We start from the raw sequence: 18,743 nt of genomic DNA, 5'->3' as shown, positions 1-18,743 counted from the left end.
TATTTGATATTTTCTAAGATGAAAATATTAAATTGTTAGTTATTTTTAAAGTTGTTAATTAATGATTTTTAAACCAAAAAATTTGAAATTTGTTATTCAAGCAATTCATGAAAGAAATAATTGATAAAAAGAAGAATTTTATTCAAAGAATTGATGTTGAAAAATCGTTTTCTTCTATAAATAACCAAAAAATAACATGAACTAGAAAATCTAAATTCTCAAAGACTTACTTAAAAGTAAACTACAATAAAATAGAAAAAGAATAATAATAATAAACATAAAATTTCAAGAGGTATATAAAAACAACATAGTTTTTAACTAATATCATTACAATGTCTATTATTAAGAAGTCAACTAAATCTATTAGTGAATCAACTGATAAGAAGAGAAAATCAGTTTCTAATGAGATTAAAGAAAAAAGCTTTATTATTGGATGTGTAATAAGATGTGGTATTAGTTTAGAACTAGAAAGAAAAACAAAGAATGATGAAGAAGGGCTTCAAAATTTTAATATTATTTCTGTTTGTGATGAAAGGATTCAAGAAGAAATTAATAAAAGATTTAAAGAATAGGAAAATTTATACAAGAAAATAATGAAGAAGTAGAACAAAGAGATAAAGATAAGTCATACGAAAATATTAGTTATGAGATTTTACTTGAAGAATTAAGTAATTATGGAAACGAAATTAATTATAAGAAAATAAAAGGAAGTAGTAAAATGGATAAAAGAGAAAGGATATTAACATTTAATGGGATAAGGCAAGAAGAAATATATGAAAAAGGGGAAAAAGTCAATAAATGTCTTATTAAAGAAATTAGAATTGAAGAAGGTAAAACAAGAAAGGGGTGTAGACGAATTATTAGAGAGACTGATTCTAATATTATTATCACACCACTATTCAATAATTTTAAAGTATATTGTTCAGAAAGTAATTATGATAAAGAAAATCCTAATCAAATAGAACAAATACCTGATTGTTATTTGAGTAATTGTGTTCAAATACCTTATTATTATTAGAATTTGAATTTAATTGGTGGTATATTACCAAATGATTATTATAAGGGATATAATTTACTAAATTCACCAGTTCCAATTCTATTTGAACAAACAGGATGTTCTAATATTGATGAATCAAGCTTAAAAGGCATAGTCAATGTAAGAGAAAAATAACAAGAATAAGATATTTGATATGATTTACTTTACTTAGACTGTAGTTATATAACATAACATTTATTACAATACTCTTTTAAATCTATTAAAAGAAAAGAAAAAGAGTAATGAAGTAAATGTTATATATAAATAATCTAAGTATAGCAAATATAATTAAATTTTTATTCTTTATTTTTATCTTAGTTTTAATAATATATTTCAAATACAAAGATAAATGGATATAATATTTTATATATTTCAATATAAATTTATTTTATTTTAAATTATTATTGATTCATATATTTTTTATATTATTTTTATCAATATAATTGATATTATTTCACTTTTTATTATACATACTCATTATTAACACTTTTTAAATGATAAAAAATAAGAGAAGTTTAACAATAATCATCATTTCATTTGATTGTAATTTTCATAAATAATAGCAGAACAAAAATATTTCATAATTAAATAAAATGAACCAGAATCAATATTTTTATTATAATTCAATTTATTATTTGAATAAGAAATTAGAAATTATTTTACTATTCAATTACTCATCATTTAATATAATTTCATTTTATATTAACTTTATTTTATTTAATTCATTATTTTTATTTGAAAGAATGAGTTAGTTTTAACACTAATGATTTGTTTATTATAGTCAATAATAGTGTTTATGAGACACCCATATTGTAGTATTATTAATGATTATTTTTATAAGCCATTTACAATTGATTTGGTTACTATTTTCATTATTTTATCAAAATTTATTTAACATTAAGCAATTGATTTTATTTTAATTAGATATAACAATAAAACTTTATTCAGTAAAAATAATGGTATTTATTTAAAGACGAATGTAAATATTATTTTCTTTTATCACTTTTATTTATTCTATCAAAGACCATCATTTCTAGTTTATGTTCATTAATATAATTTGTTATTCCATTATTGTTTCTATATTCTTATTTGTTAGATTTATACTTTTATATTCTATTTGTTATTTTACACTAATAAAGATTAAGAATATTCATTGTTAATGAATCAGTTCAATAGTTATTCTGTTTATTTATTATTTTTATACTATGATTTTATTTTTCTTATTATTCGAAGAATTTTATAAATAAGTTAGTTCATATTATTTAATATCTTTTGTTTTCCATTAATTAACTTTCAAAAAAAAAAATTAAAACAAATTCAATATTATTTGAATTTCTTCATAAAAACAACCAAAAATTATTTAAAAAAAAATTGAATTTATTCATAATGGTATATATTTTGAATAAACCCGCATTTTTCAAAGGACATCTCTGACAGAGAATCTGGTTGCAAATAATCACAGTTTATTTTTGCGAAACAACTAATATCAACAAAATCTGGATTATTTTGTGATATAGTTTCATTATAATTTAAATTCTCAAAATTCATCAATCCTGGATCTACATTAATTAATAATACATTATTATCAGTCTGTGTGTATTGGTTGTCAATAAAATGCGAGTCTATATTATTATATGATAGAATATTTTCCGATGAACCACTATGGCTAATAATATCCAATTCTTGTTGTAAAGCTTCTGTGTATTTATCTAATTGTTGGAATGGTTCAGATTCAATATACGAACAATGTTCTAATACTTGAGAACTAATATGGTCATTAATACAATTAAATTGATATTCATCAAAAATTGGATATTCTAAGAACTTTTCTTTTGATAATTTAATATTATTTTGATCATTGGTGTTATTATTATTAGATATTTCATTATAATAGTCTTTATTCCCAATAAAAAGACCTTTTGATTGATGTTTATATGTTTTTAATAAATATGAACAAAGAAAATTATATACTGGAGTTCCAATTTTTTCTAAAACTTCTTCATTCTTATAAACACCAATAACTTCACCATCTTTATTTACTAAAGGGAGTTTTTGATATTGTTGACTGCTAACTCCATTTTTTGAACTTTTTGTATAAAGTAATTTAGTATAACACCCAATATCTTCATATTTATTATAATATTCATTAAGAATATTCATAATAACAAGTTCATTATAATTTAATTTCTTTTTATTTTTTGTTTTATCTGTCTCAATTGATGTTTTCTTTATAGGAATTCCTTCATTATCAAAATTTAATTGAACAACTCCTGTTTCTGTTATAATTAAATCATATTCAAGGTTTTCATCAAACATTATTACCCCATTTTGATTCCATATTTTTTGAATCGGGAAGAAATGGTCTAACTTTTTTGCTGTTCTTTTCTCTTTTGAAAAAAGAAATGACCATCCTTTAGTTATCAGATAATAACATCCAGATAAGATATACTTTCTTTTGTTATTTGTTGATTTTAGTTTCATTAGAGAAGATAGATTGTTTTCTTTCTGGGATTTTGTAGCTTTAACTGTTCTTTTTGACATATATTAAATAAAAATTGAAGTTCTTTTTACGTTAAATAACTACTTTTGTCAAGCCAATTCAATAGCATCATTTGTTTTATAATTAGAATAAAAGAATAGTTTATTTATGATTTTTTTGTTGATTTTTTTTTTGAAGTTTTCAATTCCTCTTTCATTAATACGTTTTTTAAAATGTTCAAAGTAGAATGATTATGAAGAATTCATGATTTACTTATGAAAAATAAAGAATTAAAAAAAAAATTAAATCTAATTTTATCTATAGTATTTTAATTTTAATTTATTTTATAATAAAAAGTTTCTATGTAAAACTAAAAATATTTATAATTATTTATTTTTTATTCTTTTGAACTAAAATCAATTTAACATTCTATAATTTTATAAGAAATAAGATTACATAATTCTTTTTCTAATGTTATTTTGTTTCTTTTTTTTTAGTTATAAATTCGAAATTTAATATACTTCAAAAAAATTATCAACATAGTAAAATTTTACTTTTTTAATTGATGGTGTGTTATTATATCTTATATTCAATAACATTTATTATATTTTAAAGAATAGTGTATTCTCAGATAATTAAAGTATGATATTATATCTTTTTATCTAATAAATTGATAAAGATGTATAAGTATAGATTATTATAATCTGTAATAGGTTACATTTTTTTTTAATTCTCATATTATTTATTTATTTTTGTTAAAATAAATATTTTTAAAATGAAGTTGAAGTATTATCCTCTAAATAATAAAAATATATTATTGAATAAAATGTATTATTCTCTAAAATAATAAATATTTTATTGATAATTCATATAATGATATTATATTCTTATTTATTATTTATTTATTATTATTATTTAACATTACTTGATTTAAATTCAAACTGATGAAACCAATAATTTAATACAATGAATTAAATTAATATTAATGTTATTTTACATATAAACATGTTATTTTCTTATTTCTTAAAGTATTATTTAATTGTATATGTTTATAAGATAATATCAAAACAATACATCTTTGATTTATTTGATTCTATTATTCAATAAATGATAATAGTTGAACTCTCTTTTAGTTTAGTTAAATAATTATTTTAAATTAAAATGAATGTATTATTTTATTGATTATATTTTGTATTTTATTTGAGTATAATTTTTATTGTTTTTCATAGTGAATTTATGTTTATTTTAATCTTCATAATTTGAAAATCATATTATTACAAATACTAGAAATATATGGGAACTAAAATAAGTAAAGAATTAATGCATCTAAATAAAAAACACCCCCAAAAAGAAAAGGGAAAAATATTTTGAATCAATAAAATAATAGTTTTTATTATTTTTTCTTAAATAAAAAATAAATTAAATACAGATTCTATAATCATATATGTTTGTTTATATTTTATATCATTTTATGATCAATTTTTCTGAAATATAAGTGAAACAGAAATGATATTTGATTCAATATAAGTATACATTTTTATTATTATTTTATTAATATGTTATTTGTGGGGAACCAAAATAAGCGAAGAAATTATGAATCTAAATAAATTGATCAATTGAAAATAGTGTAATATATTTTTTGATTATTAGATTATTCTGTTTTATATTATTTTATCTTAAAATTATAAAAATATAAAATAAAATAAAAAGTAGGTAAAATATGAAATCTATAACAATCAGTTGACATTTTGTAACTTCTTGTTGTTTTGAGTATGATGTATATTGATTTGTTGAGTATATTTATTCATAAATTTGTTCATTTTATATTATTCTTTATTTCTTTTCATTTACCATCAATTCTATTTTAATGTGAAAATATCATTATGAAATGTAATAAAGAAGAATATTATGTTAATTCAAATTTATAATGTTAGTTATGAATAACAATGATTATATAAATATGAATATCAATCGTATTGTTATTAATGTGTAAATATGTTATATTTCATTTATCATATTGATGAGATATCATAATGATATGTTAACAAATGTTATTATTTATTTATTTAAATGATATAATTATTGATATGAAAATTAAATTATATCATAGATGATTATCAATGATGAATTATGATAATATACAATTTAAATTATTTATATTATCATATCAAAAAAAGAGATAAATGATAAAACAAATAAAAAGATAATAAATAACAAATGTCAATGAAATGATGATATGATAATAACAAATTAAATAATTTAAACATCAACACACTAATACAGAATGAAGAATGACTATTTAATATGTAATATAAATTAAACATTTATAATTAACAATAATGAATTTAATGTTCATTTTCAACTTTCATTCATGATAATAACTCATTAATTTTATCATTAATCATTATATTTATTTTCTTATTATTTTCTTTATTCTTTCTTTTATCATTTTCATTTTATATTTATTTTATTTCAATTTCAATTTCATCAACAGATATATTCATTTAATACAGAAATCGAAGTAGAAAGATATAACTAATAATGTACAAATATCTTCTTCTCATATTTAATCACAAATATTTCCATCTAATAATATTTTCTACTATTTTTTTACCTTTTAAACAATTAACAAGAATTAATTTGCAACATGATAATTCATTTCAATATTCTATCAAACATAAACACCAAGTTTTAAACAAACAATGAAGACACTCATTACATTTAGACAACAATTATGAAATAATAAACAACATCACAAATCAATATAATAATATAAAGATGAATACGAATAAAATGCATAATTTCGTGACCGTTATTTATGTATTTTATTTTTATATATTTATATATTTTATTATTATATTTATTTTTATTCTTACATTATATATCATCATATTATTTTTATATTTTATATTTATCATATTTTATTAGTTTGATATTCTCATTATTTATATTTTATTTTATATATTAATATATTTTTATTTATATATAATTTCTTATATATGAATACATTTCATTATCTCATTTTCATTTTGATTATATTTTTATATTTTATATCTACTTTCTCTTTATGTTTGTTATTATTTTATTTATATTATATTGATTTTATTTATTAAAAGATGCCGAAGCATTACAGGAAACACAACAAAAATTATAAAAAAATCAATAACAAAAGAAGGAGAAATCCATATCAATCAAGAAATATAAATGATAGAAGAAGGAGTGAAAATACGTATTATCTGTATGGACAGAAATACATTAATCATCACATTAATCATTACCATAATATTAACTATCACCATAACAATTATCATAATAATTATAATAACAATGGTAAGAATCATTTCACTCATCACTTCATTCATTTTCATCATCATAAGTATTTTATCATTAATTCAAATAGAATCAATCAATATTATAATACAAATAAATCACATAATAAAACACAACACAGATATAAACAATACCATAATAAAAGACAACAACAAATAAGAAATAAAAGAAATGATAGAAATACAAAACAAGAATATTGGAAAAGATTATTTGAAGAAGAAACCAAAATACTTACACTACAAGAAATAGAATAAATTAAGAACACTACGATTAAAGAATATAATCAACAATAATGAGAAAATGGTATTTACTTTTAAGAGAAAAAACAAAAATAAATAGAATGGAGAAACGATCAGTATGACAAATGAAGAAGATGACAAACAACTAAATCAAAAAGAAATAAATGATAAATACTTAAATAAGAAATATACAATAATGAAAATGATGATGAAAATGAATTTGCTAAGGAGAAGAAGAGACTTGCTGAGGAAGAGAGGCTAATAAAAGAGAGAAAGGAGAGGATTGCTGAGGAAAAGAGGGACAATGAAGAGAAGAAGAGGCATAATGAAAAAGAAAAGATGAAATTAAAAGAAGAGGAAGAAAAGAACAATGAAAAAGATAAAAGAATAGAAGAATTAAAGAAAAGAAAAGAAGAGAATATTAAAGAGAAAGAAGAAATGAAGAAATACAAAAGAATGACCAGACCATTAATAAATTATCAAATGACATTGTGTCATTAAAGAAGAAGCATGAGAATAAGATAAACACTAAAAAAACAAGAAATTGATAGAAAATTATTCGAATTCAATGCTGAATCAGAAAGGAAAATGTCTGAAGTAATAATTTATCACAACAAGTATACTTTATGAAAGATAAATTATCTAAATTACAAAATAAAATTACACAATAAGAAAAGAAGAAAGAAGAGATAAATCACATTATATCTGATTCATCTGAAACATAAATTGTGAATGACCTCACCCCCAATGTGGTAGTAACTGATGAAATGTCATCAAGCGAAGATGATCTTCCAAAAAAGAAAGTTAACACAGAATTCAATCGAAGAGATGGGAGTTCAGTATAAGAAGATCACCACATCTGATCATGACATTCAAAAAAAAACGGGGGAAGCAAACAAATAGAGAAGAATAAATTCTAACATTCTATAAATGTTTTGCACTGAAGTTATTAGAAATCAAATTAAGAAAACAACTTAAAGAAGAAGAAATAAAAAGATTAATACATGAAATTGAAATTAAAATAGAAGATATTAATGAATATAAAGAAATATTAAAGAAAACATATAAAATAAAGAAAGAAATTAAAATTGAAGTCAATAGAAGAATGGAAGAAGAAATAATAACACATCAATTGAAAGATATTAAATTAAAAGAATTAATAGCCAGAATAAATAAGAAAAAAGAAATACAAGAAGAGGAGGTAATAAGAATAAATAAAGAAGAATAAATAAAATAACAAGAAGAAGTATTATTTATTAATTATTATTACAATAAAAACAAAATACATCAAATAATTAATATCATTAATACAAATGAAATATTAATCAATACATTAGATGATTACTACCATTATATTAAAACTATAACATCAACTATTAACATCATTATTACTAAAAATCAAGAAAGAAGTTGAAGGAGAAGTATAGAAAGAATATTACAATCAAAATATGTAGATTAAGAGACTTGCTCCATAATAACCAATATATGAAATTAAAAAGAATATTACATATTAAAAAATATGATATATATCATATTAAAATAAAAACAAATGATCAAATAAATTATTACAAATATCTCCAAAGAATGAAAAGAATAGAAATAGAAGTAAGAATAATTGGAAAAGAATAAGATGGAATTATAAAATGATAAAATATGAAAGAGACAACTTCTAAATAAACATAAAGAAGATGAATATCAATATAATATTACTACAATTAATTTCTTGAAATGAATCTATGAAAATAACACTAATATAGATTTCCTAAATATTAATTTATATGAAATATTAATTGAAAATAGAATTAATAATAGAATGTATATAATCACTCTAGATGAATTAAATCATGTAATTAAATTCATTGATAATTGGAAAGCACCTGGAATTGATAAAATACAATGCTTCTTGATTAAATATTTAGAACAACCAAAGAATTTCTTATTAAAATTATTTAATGAATGGTTGTATAATCCTACTAACATCCCTTTCAATTTATCAAGGAATGACAATATTAATATATAAGAAATGAAATAAATTATATAAACAAAATTACAGACAAATAACTTGTTTAAACTGTCTGTTAAAAGTATATACATCTTTATTAAAGATGAAGATAGAAAACCAACTGATGTTAAATCAAATTGAAAAACAATTATCACAAAATCAAATTGGATGTAAAAAATATACATATTATCAAAAGAATGATTATTATACAATAATATAATCATTCAGTTATTAATTAAGGATAAATGGAAGTGGGTAGAAACATATTATGATATCTCTAAAATATATGATAGTATTAATCATCAATTTGTTAAACATTGTTTAATTTATTTTAACATCCCATTAGTTGTAATTAAAAGTATATTACATATATTAAATAATACACAACTATAATTATATTATAATCAACAAAATGTATGTATAATTAATGTAGAAAGATGAATAATACAATATGATAGTTTATCTCCATTATTATTTGTATTATTTATTGTTATATTATCTAAATAATTAGATAAACAAATTAATAATTTATCTATTAAAATGAATGGAGAAAAAAAAACAAGTCCAGTTAAACCACATATTATATATGGACGATCTAAAGATAATAACTAACAGCCTCGAAGAAATGGAAAAATCCCACAAATTAACAAATGAAATATTTAATGCAATATGATTAAAAATAAAAGTAGAAAAGAGTTGGATAATGACTAATATCAATAATCAAATAAATGGAGAAATAGCTGAATTACCAAGAGTAACTAATGATAACCCTTATAAATATCTTGGTATTGAAATAAGAGATAAAATAAATATTAATAAATATTATACATGAATATTAAATGATATATCTTCTATTCTATCATCATTAAATAATATGAAATATAGCAGCATCAATACAATTAGAAAAATTAATAATGATATAATCTCCAAATTAAGATATGGATTCTGTATTGTCCCATGGAAACTTTGTGAGTTTGAGAATATAGATAAACAAATAAGAAAATCATTGATACAACTCAAACTATACAGTAGAAACATCAATAAAAGTAGATTATATGTTACAATAAATTAATTATGAATGAGATTAATGTCAGCACGAGATGAATGTTGTAATGAATTATTAAGAATATATTTAAAATATAAATATCAAATACAGAAATATTAGAAATGATAGAAGCAGTAAAAGAGAATCCAAAATGAATAATTAAAAGAATGAAGAGAGCATTTTATAAGAAAGATTAATTTCAATGAATGAATATAATACAAATAAATGAAATAAAACATGATGTAAGCAAAGTATTTGAATTTGTAACAAATAAAATAAATGAAAGATATTTAAATGAATTGAAAGAAATGTAGTGAATATATAAGAAATGTAAATTGTATATTTAATAATAAGAAATTATCAGTAATCACATGGATGTCATTAAATATAAAAAGAAATATATTCCTCCAAGTCGTAAAAATGCAAAAATGAGTAACTATAACAGGAATTATTAAATCTAAAATACTCAATTGTGATGCTTTAAAATATTGTAAACATTGTCCTATCACAATTCCATCTATTAGCCACATTTTGTTAGGATGTAATGAAGAATAATCAAATATCAAAACATGAATATGTATGTAAACAAATATATAAACATATTTAATTACCCATTTTAATGAATTTGATGAAATAGATTTTAATGCCCCTCCTAAGTGTATTAATAATAATGAAATGATTATAACTTACAATAAAGATTTATTGGTTAGTGACCATTCGTTTAATGATAGAAGACAAGATATATATTATCAAAACATCAAAGAAAAAAAATGATATATTAATGATGTCGCCATATGTCAAGATAGAAACACTGAATTAAATTATATTTACAAAATAAATAAATACAAAGAATTACAAGAGAAGTTAATATAAAATAGAGAAATAATTTAAGTAGAAATAATACCTGTAATATTAACAATCAATGGATTGATACATAAAGAAACAGTAAGAAGATTAAAGACACTAAAATTACAAAATGACTTCCCCAAAATACTACGAACAATCATTATTAAAAACATGAAAGACTTAATGTTCTACACATTCAACACTGGCAACACGCTAGAAGAGGAACCTTCTAATTCTCATATGTTAGAAGTGAACTCTAATGTAGAAATAGATCATATTGAATTCAATGAAACAATCACTTCTCAATAATCATAAAATCCAATTGTGGATATATCTATTAATTGATATTTTTTATATTGATTTTATTTATTATTTTATTTATATATTTTATTTATTATTATATCATTTCTTTTCTCTTATTATTTCTCTATTATTTATTATTATTTATTTATTTTTTATATCTTCTATATATATCATATGAAATTAATATTTATTATTTATCATTTATCACATATTATATACTAATCATATAACATTTATAATTGATTATATAATAAACACTGTTAATAAATCATAAAAATAAATAAAAATTATAAAAATAAAAATGAATAAAATAAAATATATCAATAAAATAATGTTAAATAATTTACATCAAAAAATTAAACGCTTTTTTATTTCATATTTCTAATTTCTATAATAAAAATACACCATTATTTCATCATTCTTTTCATATTTTATTATCACTTTTTGAATCATTCCTTTTTATCTTCTTTCATTTTATATTCTCAATTTTCTTCTTTTATTCTTTCATCTTCTTCTACTTCCTAATTTCACTTTTTTCTTTTATATCATTCTTTCTCTTCATTTTTCTCTCATTTCCTTTTTTTCTTTGCCGAAATATATTCTACAATAATTACTAATATTCATTGAGAAACTAAAAGATTGTTTTCAATAATAGATAATATTAATGAAATAAACTGGTTATCAATATTTTTATTGTTTATATTATTTAACAAGACATTATTTTAGTAAAGAATAATATTAAAATAAGTGTGGTTATTCTGTATTCAAATATGAAAAAAATAATTTGTTTTGTTTAAATGGGGATTAACTGAATTACTCTTCAAAGATGAGTTAAATTATAATAATATTCTTATTATTAGAGATTTACTTAAAGATATAACAATTAACAACTCTCATCTGATATTGTAATTTTTGATTGTTAACTAAAAAATGTTCAAAACTAAAAAAAAGAGAATTCTATACAAGAAAACTCAATTTACTTATAAAATAAAATTAAATTAAAAAAAAAAAATAGAATTCTCAATATAAGTGATGGTTTTCAAAAAGAGTTAATAGATACAACCACTCCATGAAATAACAATAATTCTAATTATTATTTATTGAGTCTTCTAATAAATTAATTGTAATTATTCATCTAATTATTACAAAACACCTCTATACATAAAATTTAAGTTTATTAATCAGAGAATAATGAAATCAACAAAGAATAAAAGTATAAAACAATGATTCAATCATTTAAGTAATAATCTAAATACAATATTACAACACTATGAAATCTATCATAAAATTAATAAAAAAGACATACTCAAATGATCAATACAAAAGATTAGTATTCCTTCTTTTAAAAATTGATTAACTTATGTTGTTAATATGAATGTATTGAAAAGAGTCATCAATAAATAATAAATTAAGTGAAATGATAATATAAAATAAATTAAAATATTCTGACAATTCTAGATAAAGAGATTCGAATATTGCATATTAAAGACACTAAATAAAATTCTAAAATATTTACATTCTTCAAATTCACTAATTATATTCTGGTTATGATATTGCATTTGGTTAGAAAAACATCTTATTCAATATTCAAAGAATATTAATGTTTATTATTTATGATAATGGAATATCATTGTTAATAAAAGAATGATTATTTATAATGATAGTATTATTGTTAGTTAGGATACAAATGTATTTAATAATAAAGGAATATCAAAGAAAAAGGGTTAATAGTTGATGTTAAAAAGAATATTAGCCCATAGTAATACAATAGTAATTATATATTCTCCTTAAAAATAAAGAAGAATTTAATACTCATCAAAACCAAACAAAAAATTAAATAATGAATATTTAAGTCAGAGATATCTGAAATACTTTATTCTAGAATAAATAAAGAAGAAAAGAAAATCACAGAATTCAACAACTAAAAGTTAATAATAAGCTACTAATTGTTGAACAAACAATTTTAAAGCAAAGGACAATAGAAAATAAATCTATAACTTAATTTCTACTTTTTTATAAAAAAAAAAAGAAAAACAATTTATATAAATAAAAAAAAAATAGAAGTACAATAAATTAATTAATAAGATAAGATTAATAAAATCAATATTTAATTAATTATTTTAGTTTAAAACTTTCTTTGGTTTTTTCTCTTCCTTTTGTTTTCTTTTTTTGTTCATCTTTTCTTTACGCTCTTTGTCTTTCTTTTTTTTATCACGTTTCTCTTGTTTTATTGCCCTTAATTTCTCTACTTTTTCCATTCCACATCCCAGTAATGGGATTTTATTAAATTCTTTGACTAGTCTAACACGACAATTTTTAACAATATCTCCTAAATTAATGTAATGATATAATTCTGTTTGTAATCTTTCTCGTGCTTCTTCAAAACTTTTGTGAAGGGATTGAATCTTTCCATTCTTTAAATATTTTATTAATAATCTTGCTAACTCATTTTTAGCTTCTTCATTTGGTTCTGGTGCTTCATCAATGTATATGACATCATTTAGATAATCATAATAATAGTCTGCTACTTTTGTTGAAAATGCTAATGAAATTGGGTTATTTTGAAGTGGAACAACATGCTCTAATAAATAATCATTCCATTCTTTAATCATTTCAATATTCCATCCATATTGTGAAATAAAATATAAATATTTTTGAATCATCTGACATAATAACATTTCATATTTTTTAATTCTAACATAATCAATTTCATCCCAATATCTTTCTAATGTTTCCATCCCAATTTTTACAAATGAAATACATTGTTGTTTTTCAATTTCTCCTTTATTCATTATTGATGTAATTTCTTTTCTTACTTTTTCTTGATAGTCTCTTCCATCACTATGCCAATACCCTATTAATTAATTTTCTCTCTCTTATGAAATAATTAAACAAACAAAAATAAATTCCAATCCAAATATCTTTTATATCTTCTTCATTTGGGTCTTTTTTCATTAAAATTTCTTTTGCTTCTTTCCATCCTGCATCTCTGATGCTTGGTTCTTCATTAGAAAGTTTTTGTGCAATGACCTTACCAATACTGATGGAGTTGTTTGTCATGTAGAAGAATGATTGTGTTGATTCAGGGTTAGTTCTTCCCTCAAAAACAAAAAATAAAAACAAAAAAACAAAAAGAAATGCACCGAAGTGAAGAACAAATTGCACTATGTAAACATAAAACCTCTGTATGCATTCATGAAATTAATGAAAGTAAAAAAAGAATTAATGAAATGGTCAACAAGAAAACAGAAATTCATCTCACACTTCAGGCTATTAGAGAGGCACATCAATTAATTGAGCAAATGAATAGAATTTCAATCCAAGGTAATAAAGAGATAGAAGTAAGGAATGAGGTTAAAGAAATAAAAAAAGCCATTGAATTACAAGAAAAACAACTGAAGGAAATTGAAAAAGAAAATAAGAAAATTACAATGGAAATAAAAGAAATAAAAAAACAAAGAAAAGAGATTATAGAAACTATAGTTTCTCAAGAAAAAACCCTCAAAGACCAGACTGAAAAGGAAATAGAAAATCTTATTAATCAAAATTTAAATATCAGAGAAATAATTAATCAAGTGGAATTAGAAAGTGATGATATGGAAGAGATTGAATTTCAAGTTAACCAACTCTACCAAAGTGAGATTGAAGATTTATATTCAAATGAGAACTATGATAGTGAGTTTAATATTATTAATAACAATAATGAAAATATGTGTAATGATAATACTGAAGTGAGTACAGATAAAGATGAAATTTTTGATGAAAGAGGAATAGATGAATATTATAATATGAGTGATGGTACTACTGGAACATATTTTAAAAATAATAAATTCCACATATATAAAAGCAATGATATCCAAACTAGTTCGTCTTCAAATAAGAATGAAGAAAATTACACTGATAATGAATTTAATGAAGAAGAAAAAAGTGAAAGTCAAAAAGATATAGAAGTATATGAAATATCAGATGATTAAAATAAATACTTTTTATACAAATTTAATTTTATTTTATAGAAACTATTAGTTAACAGAAATTAATTATAATAATTATCAAAAAACTAAAATAATAACAGGAGAAAAATCATTCAAATAATGATCATAAAGAATAAATAAAAGTAATATAAAGAAGTAAAAATCATATAGAATATTTTAAGAATTAAAATTCTAGTTAATACCATATAATAATAGAACAATTATACATTTAATAAAATATCAATTCAAAGTAATTAATAATAAAGTTATTTCAATAATAATTTTAATAAAATAACAAATAAATAATAAATATTTTATTAATATTTAATGTTTTAATCAAAATATATTTGTATATAAAATTATAAAATATTAAATTTATTACTTTCTAATTATTAAATAAAATTTTCATTTAATCAATTTAATATTAATAATTTCTTTAATATTATTTTTATTTCTTAATTAATATTCTCATTTTTGTTTATATTTCTTTCTATTCTTGGTTTTTATTAATACTTTATCTTTTTTTTAATATTGATAGTAATTTTATAATTTTTATTTTTATATTCTAAGTGTTATTGATTTATACAATCGTATTAATTTGTTATTATTAATTATTTATAATTTATTTCAGTAGATATATTATACTTATAATTATATTTAACAATTTTTAATTTGATTATAAGAATCTTTTTCTAATAAAATTCATTTTATTTATTAATAACTATTTATGTTATATTTAATCATTGTATTTTATAAATTGAGAATAATAATTAACTAATTAAGTATTAATAAAGTTATTCTTTATTATTCTTTTCAGTGGAGATAATCCTTTCCATTCACTATTATCTAGTACTTTTATGAAGTATGATTTAGTTTTATAGAAAAAAATGTTTTATGATATTCATTATGTTTTTAATTACAAGGTTTTTTTGATTTCTTTTATATTTTCATTTTTAATTCTTTTTATTAATCTAATACTTTCTGGATTTGTTATCTTATAATTAAAATTATTATTAAATTATTCTTACATCTCTTAATTTCTCTATTTTCTATTTCTTTTTTTTTCTTTATATATTTCTTTTCTTTATATATATTCCATTAATATTGTGGTATATAATAATAGTCATATCAATTAATAGATCAATTTTATTCTTTTAATCTACTATAGATATGATCTCTTATTATATCATTCATCAATTTTTTTTACAATTATTTGTATATTTAATATTGTGATGATTTATTTATATTAAAATATTATTTTATATTGAGATTTCTTGTATTGATTATTTCTTGTATATTTTCTAATTAACCAATATGATGACGTCAATATAATCATATTTTTCAATTTATGATTCTTTATGACAAATACAAGATAGTATAATGTGTTTTACTATTGCTATCTTATCTTTTACAAAGTGGACAGTATTTTATTCTTTCATTTTTTTAATATTTTGACTTTTCTGTAATCACTGAATATTGCCCAATTTTATATTTTAGCTAATTAAAGATATTTTTCTTAATATTGATTGACTTCTATGCTTTTATTGTAGTAGTTTTATTTAACCTTTTTGAATCGAACTATTTTCTATAATTTTCAATTATTTGATAGGATATGTTGAACTAAAAACAGCAAAACACATACCTTAATTTATAATTAAATCTTATGTTTATTAAAATACTTATTTTAATTTAAAATTATTTTATTCTATTTGTAAATTGATACATATTATATAATATTTAAATAAAAAAGATAATAAATATTAATAACTCAATAAAATCTTTATAAATTCTTAAAGATTTAATAAAATCATAATTTTATTTAATACTACAGTTGGTAAAGTAGAATGTAGTTAATATTAATATAATAATTTAAAATAATAAAGATTTTATAATAATAATAATTTAAGTTTATTTTGAGTAAACGAAGTAAAATCTAGTTTTCATTCTTTTTTATTATTCTTTTATTATTTTTTTTATTATATTAATTTTTCAATTAAAAGGTAAAAAGAACTGATTGTGCTCATTTGTTCTTTATTTCTTTCATTTATTCTTTTTTTTTATGTAATTTATTTATTTGTTTATAAATGGGAAACAAAATAAGCGAAGAAATTATGCATCTAAATAAATTGCTCAAATGAAAATAGTGTAATATATTTTTTGCATAATGGAATATTCTGTTTTCGGGCAAAATATTTTACATCAATAAAATAATAGTTTTTATTATTTTGCTCCTAAAAAAATAAAAATTAAAAATTAAATTAAATAATCATTCTATAATCATTTATATTTTATATCATTTTATGATAAATTGTTATGAATTATAAATGATTCAGAAATGATATTTGATTCAATGTATGTATATATTTTTATTATTATGTTATTATTATATTTATTTTTATATTTTATTATTATATTTATTTTTATTATTATATTATATATATCATCATTTTATCTATATATTTTATATTTATCTTATTTTATTAATTTTATATTCTTATTATTTATATTTTATTTTATATATTAATATATTTTTATTTATATATAATTTATTATATATTAATACATTTCTTTATTTTATTTTCATTTTGATTATATTTTTATATTTTATATCTTCTTTCTTTTTATATTTATTATTATTTTATTTATACTATATTGATTTTATTTATCTTTTCTTTTATATATTTTATTTATTATTATATCATTTTATTTCTCTTATTATTTATTTATTATTTATTATTTATTATTATTCATTTAATTTTTATATCTTCTATCTATATTATATGAATTTATTATTTATTATTTATCATTTATCACATATTATATACTAATCATATAATATTTATAATTGATTATATATTATATTTTTCTTCTTTTTTATATTATTTCATTTTTTATTTGAATATATTTGTTTTTGTATTCTTGTATTTATTTTATTTCTTAATTTTTGTGTTTATTTATTCTTTTTTATCATATTTATCATTTATATTAGGTCACGAAATTATGCATTTTATTCGTATTCATCTTTATATTATTATATTGATTTGTGATATTGTTAATTATTTCATAATTGTTGTATAAATGTAATGATTGTCATTATTGTTTGTTTAAAACATGGTGTTTATGTTTGATAGTTCATTGAAATGAATTATCATGTTGCAAATTAATTCTTGTTAATTGTTTAAAACGTAAAAAATAGTAGAAAATATTATTAGATGGAAATATTTGTGATTAAATATGAGAAGAAGATATTTGTACATTATTAGTTATATCTTTCTACTTCGATTTCTGTATTAAATGAATATATCTGTTGATGAAATTGAAATTGAAATAAAATAAATATAAAATGAAAATGATAAAAGAAAGAATAAAGAAAATAATAAGAAAATAAATATAATGATTAATGATAAAATTAATGAGTTATTATCATGAATGAAAGTTGAAAATGAACATTAAATTCATTATTGTTAATTATAAATGTTTAATTTATATTAC

The 18,743-nt window shown here is 19.1% G+C and overlaps 4 protein-coding genes across 4 annotated transcripts, besides 55 other annotated features; 2 read left to right on the top strand and 2 right to left on the bottom strand.

The window, feature by feature from the left end:
• Positions 1-332: 332 nt before the first annotated feature.
• EDI_297450 (uncharacterized protein) lies at positions 333-1,018 on the top strand (the record flags this gene model as incomplete). The annotated part of the gene is made up of 2 exons (XM_001738024.1): positions 333-521; positions 626-1,018. The coding sequence occupies 2 exons, from the start codon at positions 333-335 to the stop codon at positions 1,016-1,018; spliced, it is 582 nt and encodes a 193-aa protein (XP_001738076.1).
• A 298-nt stretch (positions 1,019-1,316) lies between these two features.
• Positions 1,317-1,370: a sequence feature (AT_rich).
• A 25-nt stretch (positions 1,371-1,395) lies between these two features.
• Positions 1,396-1,504: a microsatellite.
• A 138-nt stretch (positions 1,505-1,642) lies between these two features.
• Positions 1,643-1,698: a sequence feature (AT_rich).
• Positions 1,699-1,715: 17 nt separating this feature from the next.
• Positions 1,716-1,775: a microsatellite.
• Positions 1,776-2,022: 247 nt separating this feature from the next.
• EDI_297440 (uncharacterized protein) lies at positions 2,023-3,577 on the bottom strand (the record flags this gene model as incomplete). The annotated part of the gene is made up of 2 exons (XM_001738023.1): positions 2,023-2,113; positions 2,445-3,577. The coding sequence occupies 2 exons, from the start codon at positions 3,575-3,577 to the stop codon at positions 2,023-2,025; spliced, it is 1,224 nt and encodes a 407-aa protein (XP_001738075.1).
• Positions 2,221-2,418: a sequence feature (AT_rich).
• Positions 3,164-3,236: a sequence feature (AT_rich).
• A 216-nt stretch (positions 3,578-3,793) lies between the features above and the next one.
• Positions 3,794-4,079: a sequence feature (AT_rich).
• Positions 4,080-4,233: 154 nt separating this feature from the next.
• Positions 4,234-4,434: a sequence feature (AT_rich).
• Positions 4,435-4,467: 33 nt separating this feature from the next.
• Positions 4,468-4,578: a sequence feature (AT_rich).
• Positions 4,579-4,653: 75 nt separating this feature from the next.
• Positions 4,654-4,733: a sequence feature (AT_rich).
• Positions 4,734-4,873: 140 nt separating this feature from the next.
• Positions 4,874-4,941: a sequence feature (AT_rich).
• A 107-nt stretch (positions 4,942-5,048) lies between these two features.
• Positions 5,049-5,073: a sequence feature (AT_rich).
• Positions 5,074-5,143: 70 nt separating this feature from the next.
• Positions 5,144-5,224: a sequence feature (AT_rich).
• Positions 5,225-5,566: 342 nt separating this feature from the next.
• Positions 5,567-5,729: a sequence feature (AT_rich).
• An 82-nt stretch (positions 5,730-5,811) lies between these two features.
• Positions 5,812-5,865: a sequence feature (AT_rich).
• A 35-nt stretch (positions 5,866-5,900) lies between these two features.
• Positions 5,901-6,000: a microsatellite.
• A 338-nt stretch (positions 6,001-6,338) lies between these two features.
• Positions 6,339-6,390: a microsatellite.
• A 17-nt stretch (positions 6,391-6,407) lies between these two features.
• Positions 6,408-6,599: a microsatellite.
• Positions 6,457-6,623: a microsatellite.
• A 6-nt stretch (positions 6,624-6,629) lies between these two features.
• Positions 6,630-7,473: a repeat region.
• Positions 7,390-11,329: a repeat region.
• Positions 11,330-11,338: 9 nt separating this feature from the next.
• Positions 11,339-11,436: a microsatellite.
• A 6-nt stretch (positions 11,437-11,442) lies between these two features.
• Positions 11,443-11,478: a sequence feature (AT_rich).
• A 17-nt stretch (positions 11,479-11,495) lies between these two features.
• Positions 11,496-11,623: a microsatellite.
• Positions 11,554-11,622: a microsatellite.
• A 75-nt stretch (positions 11,624-11,698) lies between the features above and the next one.
• Positions 11,699-11,868: a microsatellite.
• A 95-nt stretch (positions 11,869-11,963) lies between these two features.
• Positions 11,964-12,027: a sequence feature (AT_rich).
• Positions 12,028-12,111: 84 nt separating this feature from the next.
• Positions 12,112-12,139: a sequence feature (AT_rich).
• Positions 12,140-12,260: 121 nt separating this feature from the next.
• Positions 12,261-12,294: a sequence feature (AT_rich).
• A 381-nt stretch (positions 12,295-12,675) lies between these two features.
• Positions 12,676-12,725: a sequence feature (AT_rich).
• A 19-nt stretch (positions 12,726-12,744) lies between these two features.
• Positions 12,745-13,255: a repeat region.
• Positions 13,256-13,299: 44 nt separating this feature from the next.
• Positions 13,300-13,384: a microsatellite.
• Positions 13,385-13,400: 16 nt separating this feature from the next.
• EDI_297430 (uncharacterized protein) lies at positions 13,401-14,340 on the bottom strand (the record flags this gene model as incomplete). Its single annotated transcript, XM_001738022.1, has 2 exons — positions 13,401-14,134; positions 14,178-14,340. The coding sequence occupies 2 exons, from the start codon at positions 14,338-14,340 to the stop codon at positions 13,401-13,403; spliced, it is 897 nt and encodes a 298-aa protein (XP_001738074.1).
• Positions 13,413-13,533: a microsatellite.
• Positions 13,696-13,716: a sequence feature (AT_rich).
• Positions 13,916-13,936: a sequence feature (AT_rich).
• A 42-nt stretch (positions 14,341-14,382) lies between the features above and the next one.
• Positions 14,383-14,418: a microsatellite.
• On the top strand, positions 14,418-15,254 carry EDI_297420 (uncharacterized protein; the record flags this gene model as incomplete). Its single annotated transcript, XM_001738021.1, has 1 exon — positions 14,418-15,254. One exon carries the CDS (start codon positions 14,418-14,420, stop codon positions 15,252-15,254), a length of 837 nt encoding a protein of 278 aa, XP_001738073.1.
• Positions 14,637-14,748: a microsatellite.
• Positions 15,092-15,112: a sequence feature (AT_rich).
• Positions 15,250-15,349: a sequence feature (AT_rich).
• A 34-nt stretch (positions 15,350-15,383) lies between these two features.
• Positions 15,384-15,652: a sequence feature (AT_rich).
• Positions 15,653-15,816: a microsatellite.
• Positions 15,688-15,867: a microsatellite.
• Positions 15,868-15,885: 18 nt separating this feature from the next.
• Positions 15,886-16,010: a sequence feature (AT_rich).
• Positions 16,011-16,019: 9 nt separating this feature from the next.
• Positions 16,020-16,858: a repeat region.
• Positions 16,859-16,894: 36 nt separating this feature from the next.
• Positions 16,895-16,956: a sequence feature (AT_rich).
• Positions 16,957-16,975: 19 nt separating this feature from the next.
• Positions 16,976-17,151: a microsatellite.
• A 37-nt stretch (positions 17,152-17,188) lies between these two features.
• Positions 17,189-17,241: a microsatellite.
• A 30-nt stretch (positions 17,242-17,271) lies between these two features.
• Positions 17,272-17,333: a microsatellite.
• Positions 17,334-17,483: 150 nt separating this feature from the next.
• Positions 17,484-17,577: a sequence feature (AT_rich).
• Positions 17,578-17,612: 35 nt separating this feature from the next.
• Positions 17,613-17,766: a microsatellite.
• Positions 17,767-17,813: a sequence feature (AT_rich).
• Positions 17,814-17,823: 10 nt separating this feature from the next.
• Positions 17,824-17,999: a microsatellite.
• Positions 18,000-18,040: 41 nt separating this feature from the next.
• Positions 18,041-18,228: a microsatellite.
• Positions 18,229-18,564: 336 nt separating this feature from the next.
• Positions 18,565-18,664: a microsatellite.
• Positions 18,665-18,699: 35 nt separating this feature from the next.
• Positions 18,700-18,742: a sequence feature (AT_rich).
• Position 18,743: the final 1 nt, after the last annotated feature.

This window comes from Entamoeba dispar, genomic scaffold (genome assembly GCF_000209125.1).
Source record: "Entamoeba dispar SAW760 scf_1105229461049 genomic scaffold, whole genome shotgun sequence".
Lineage (NCBI taxonomy): Eukaryota > Evosea > Mastigamoebida > Endamoebidae > Entamoeba > Entamoeba dispar.
Note: the sequence above shows the minus strand (reverse complement) of the source record. Positions and strands in the feature narration are given on the sequence as shown.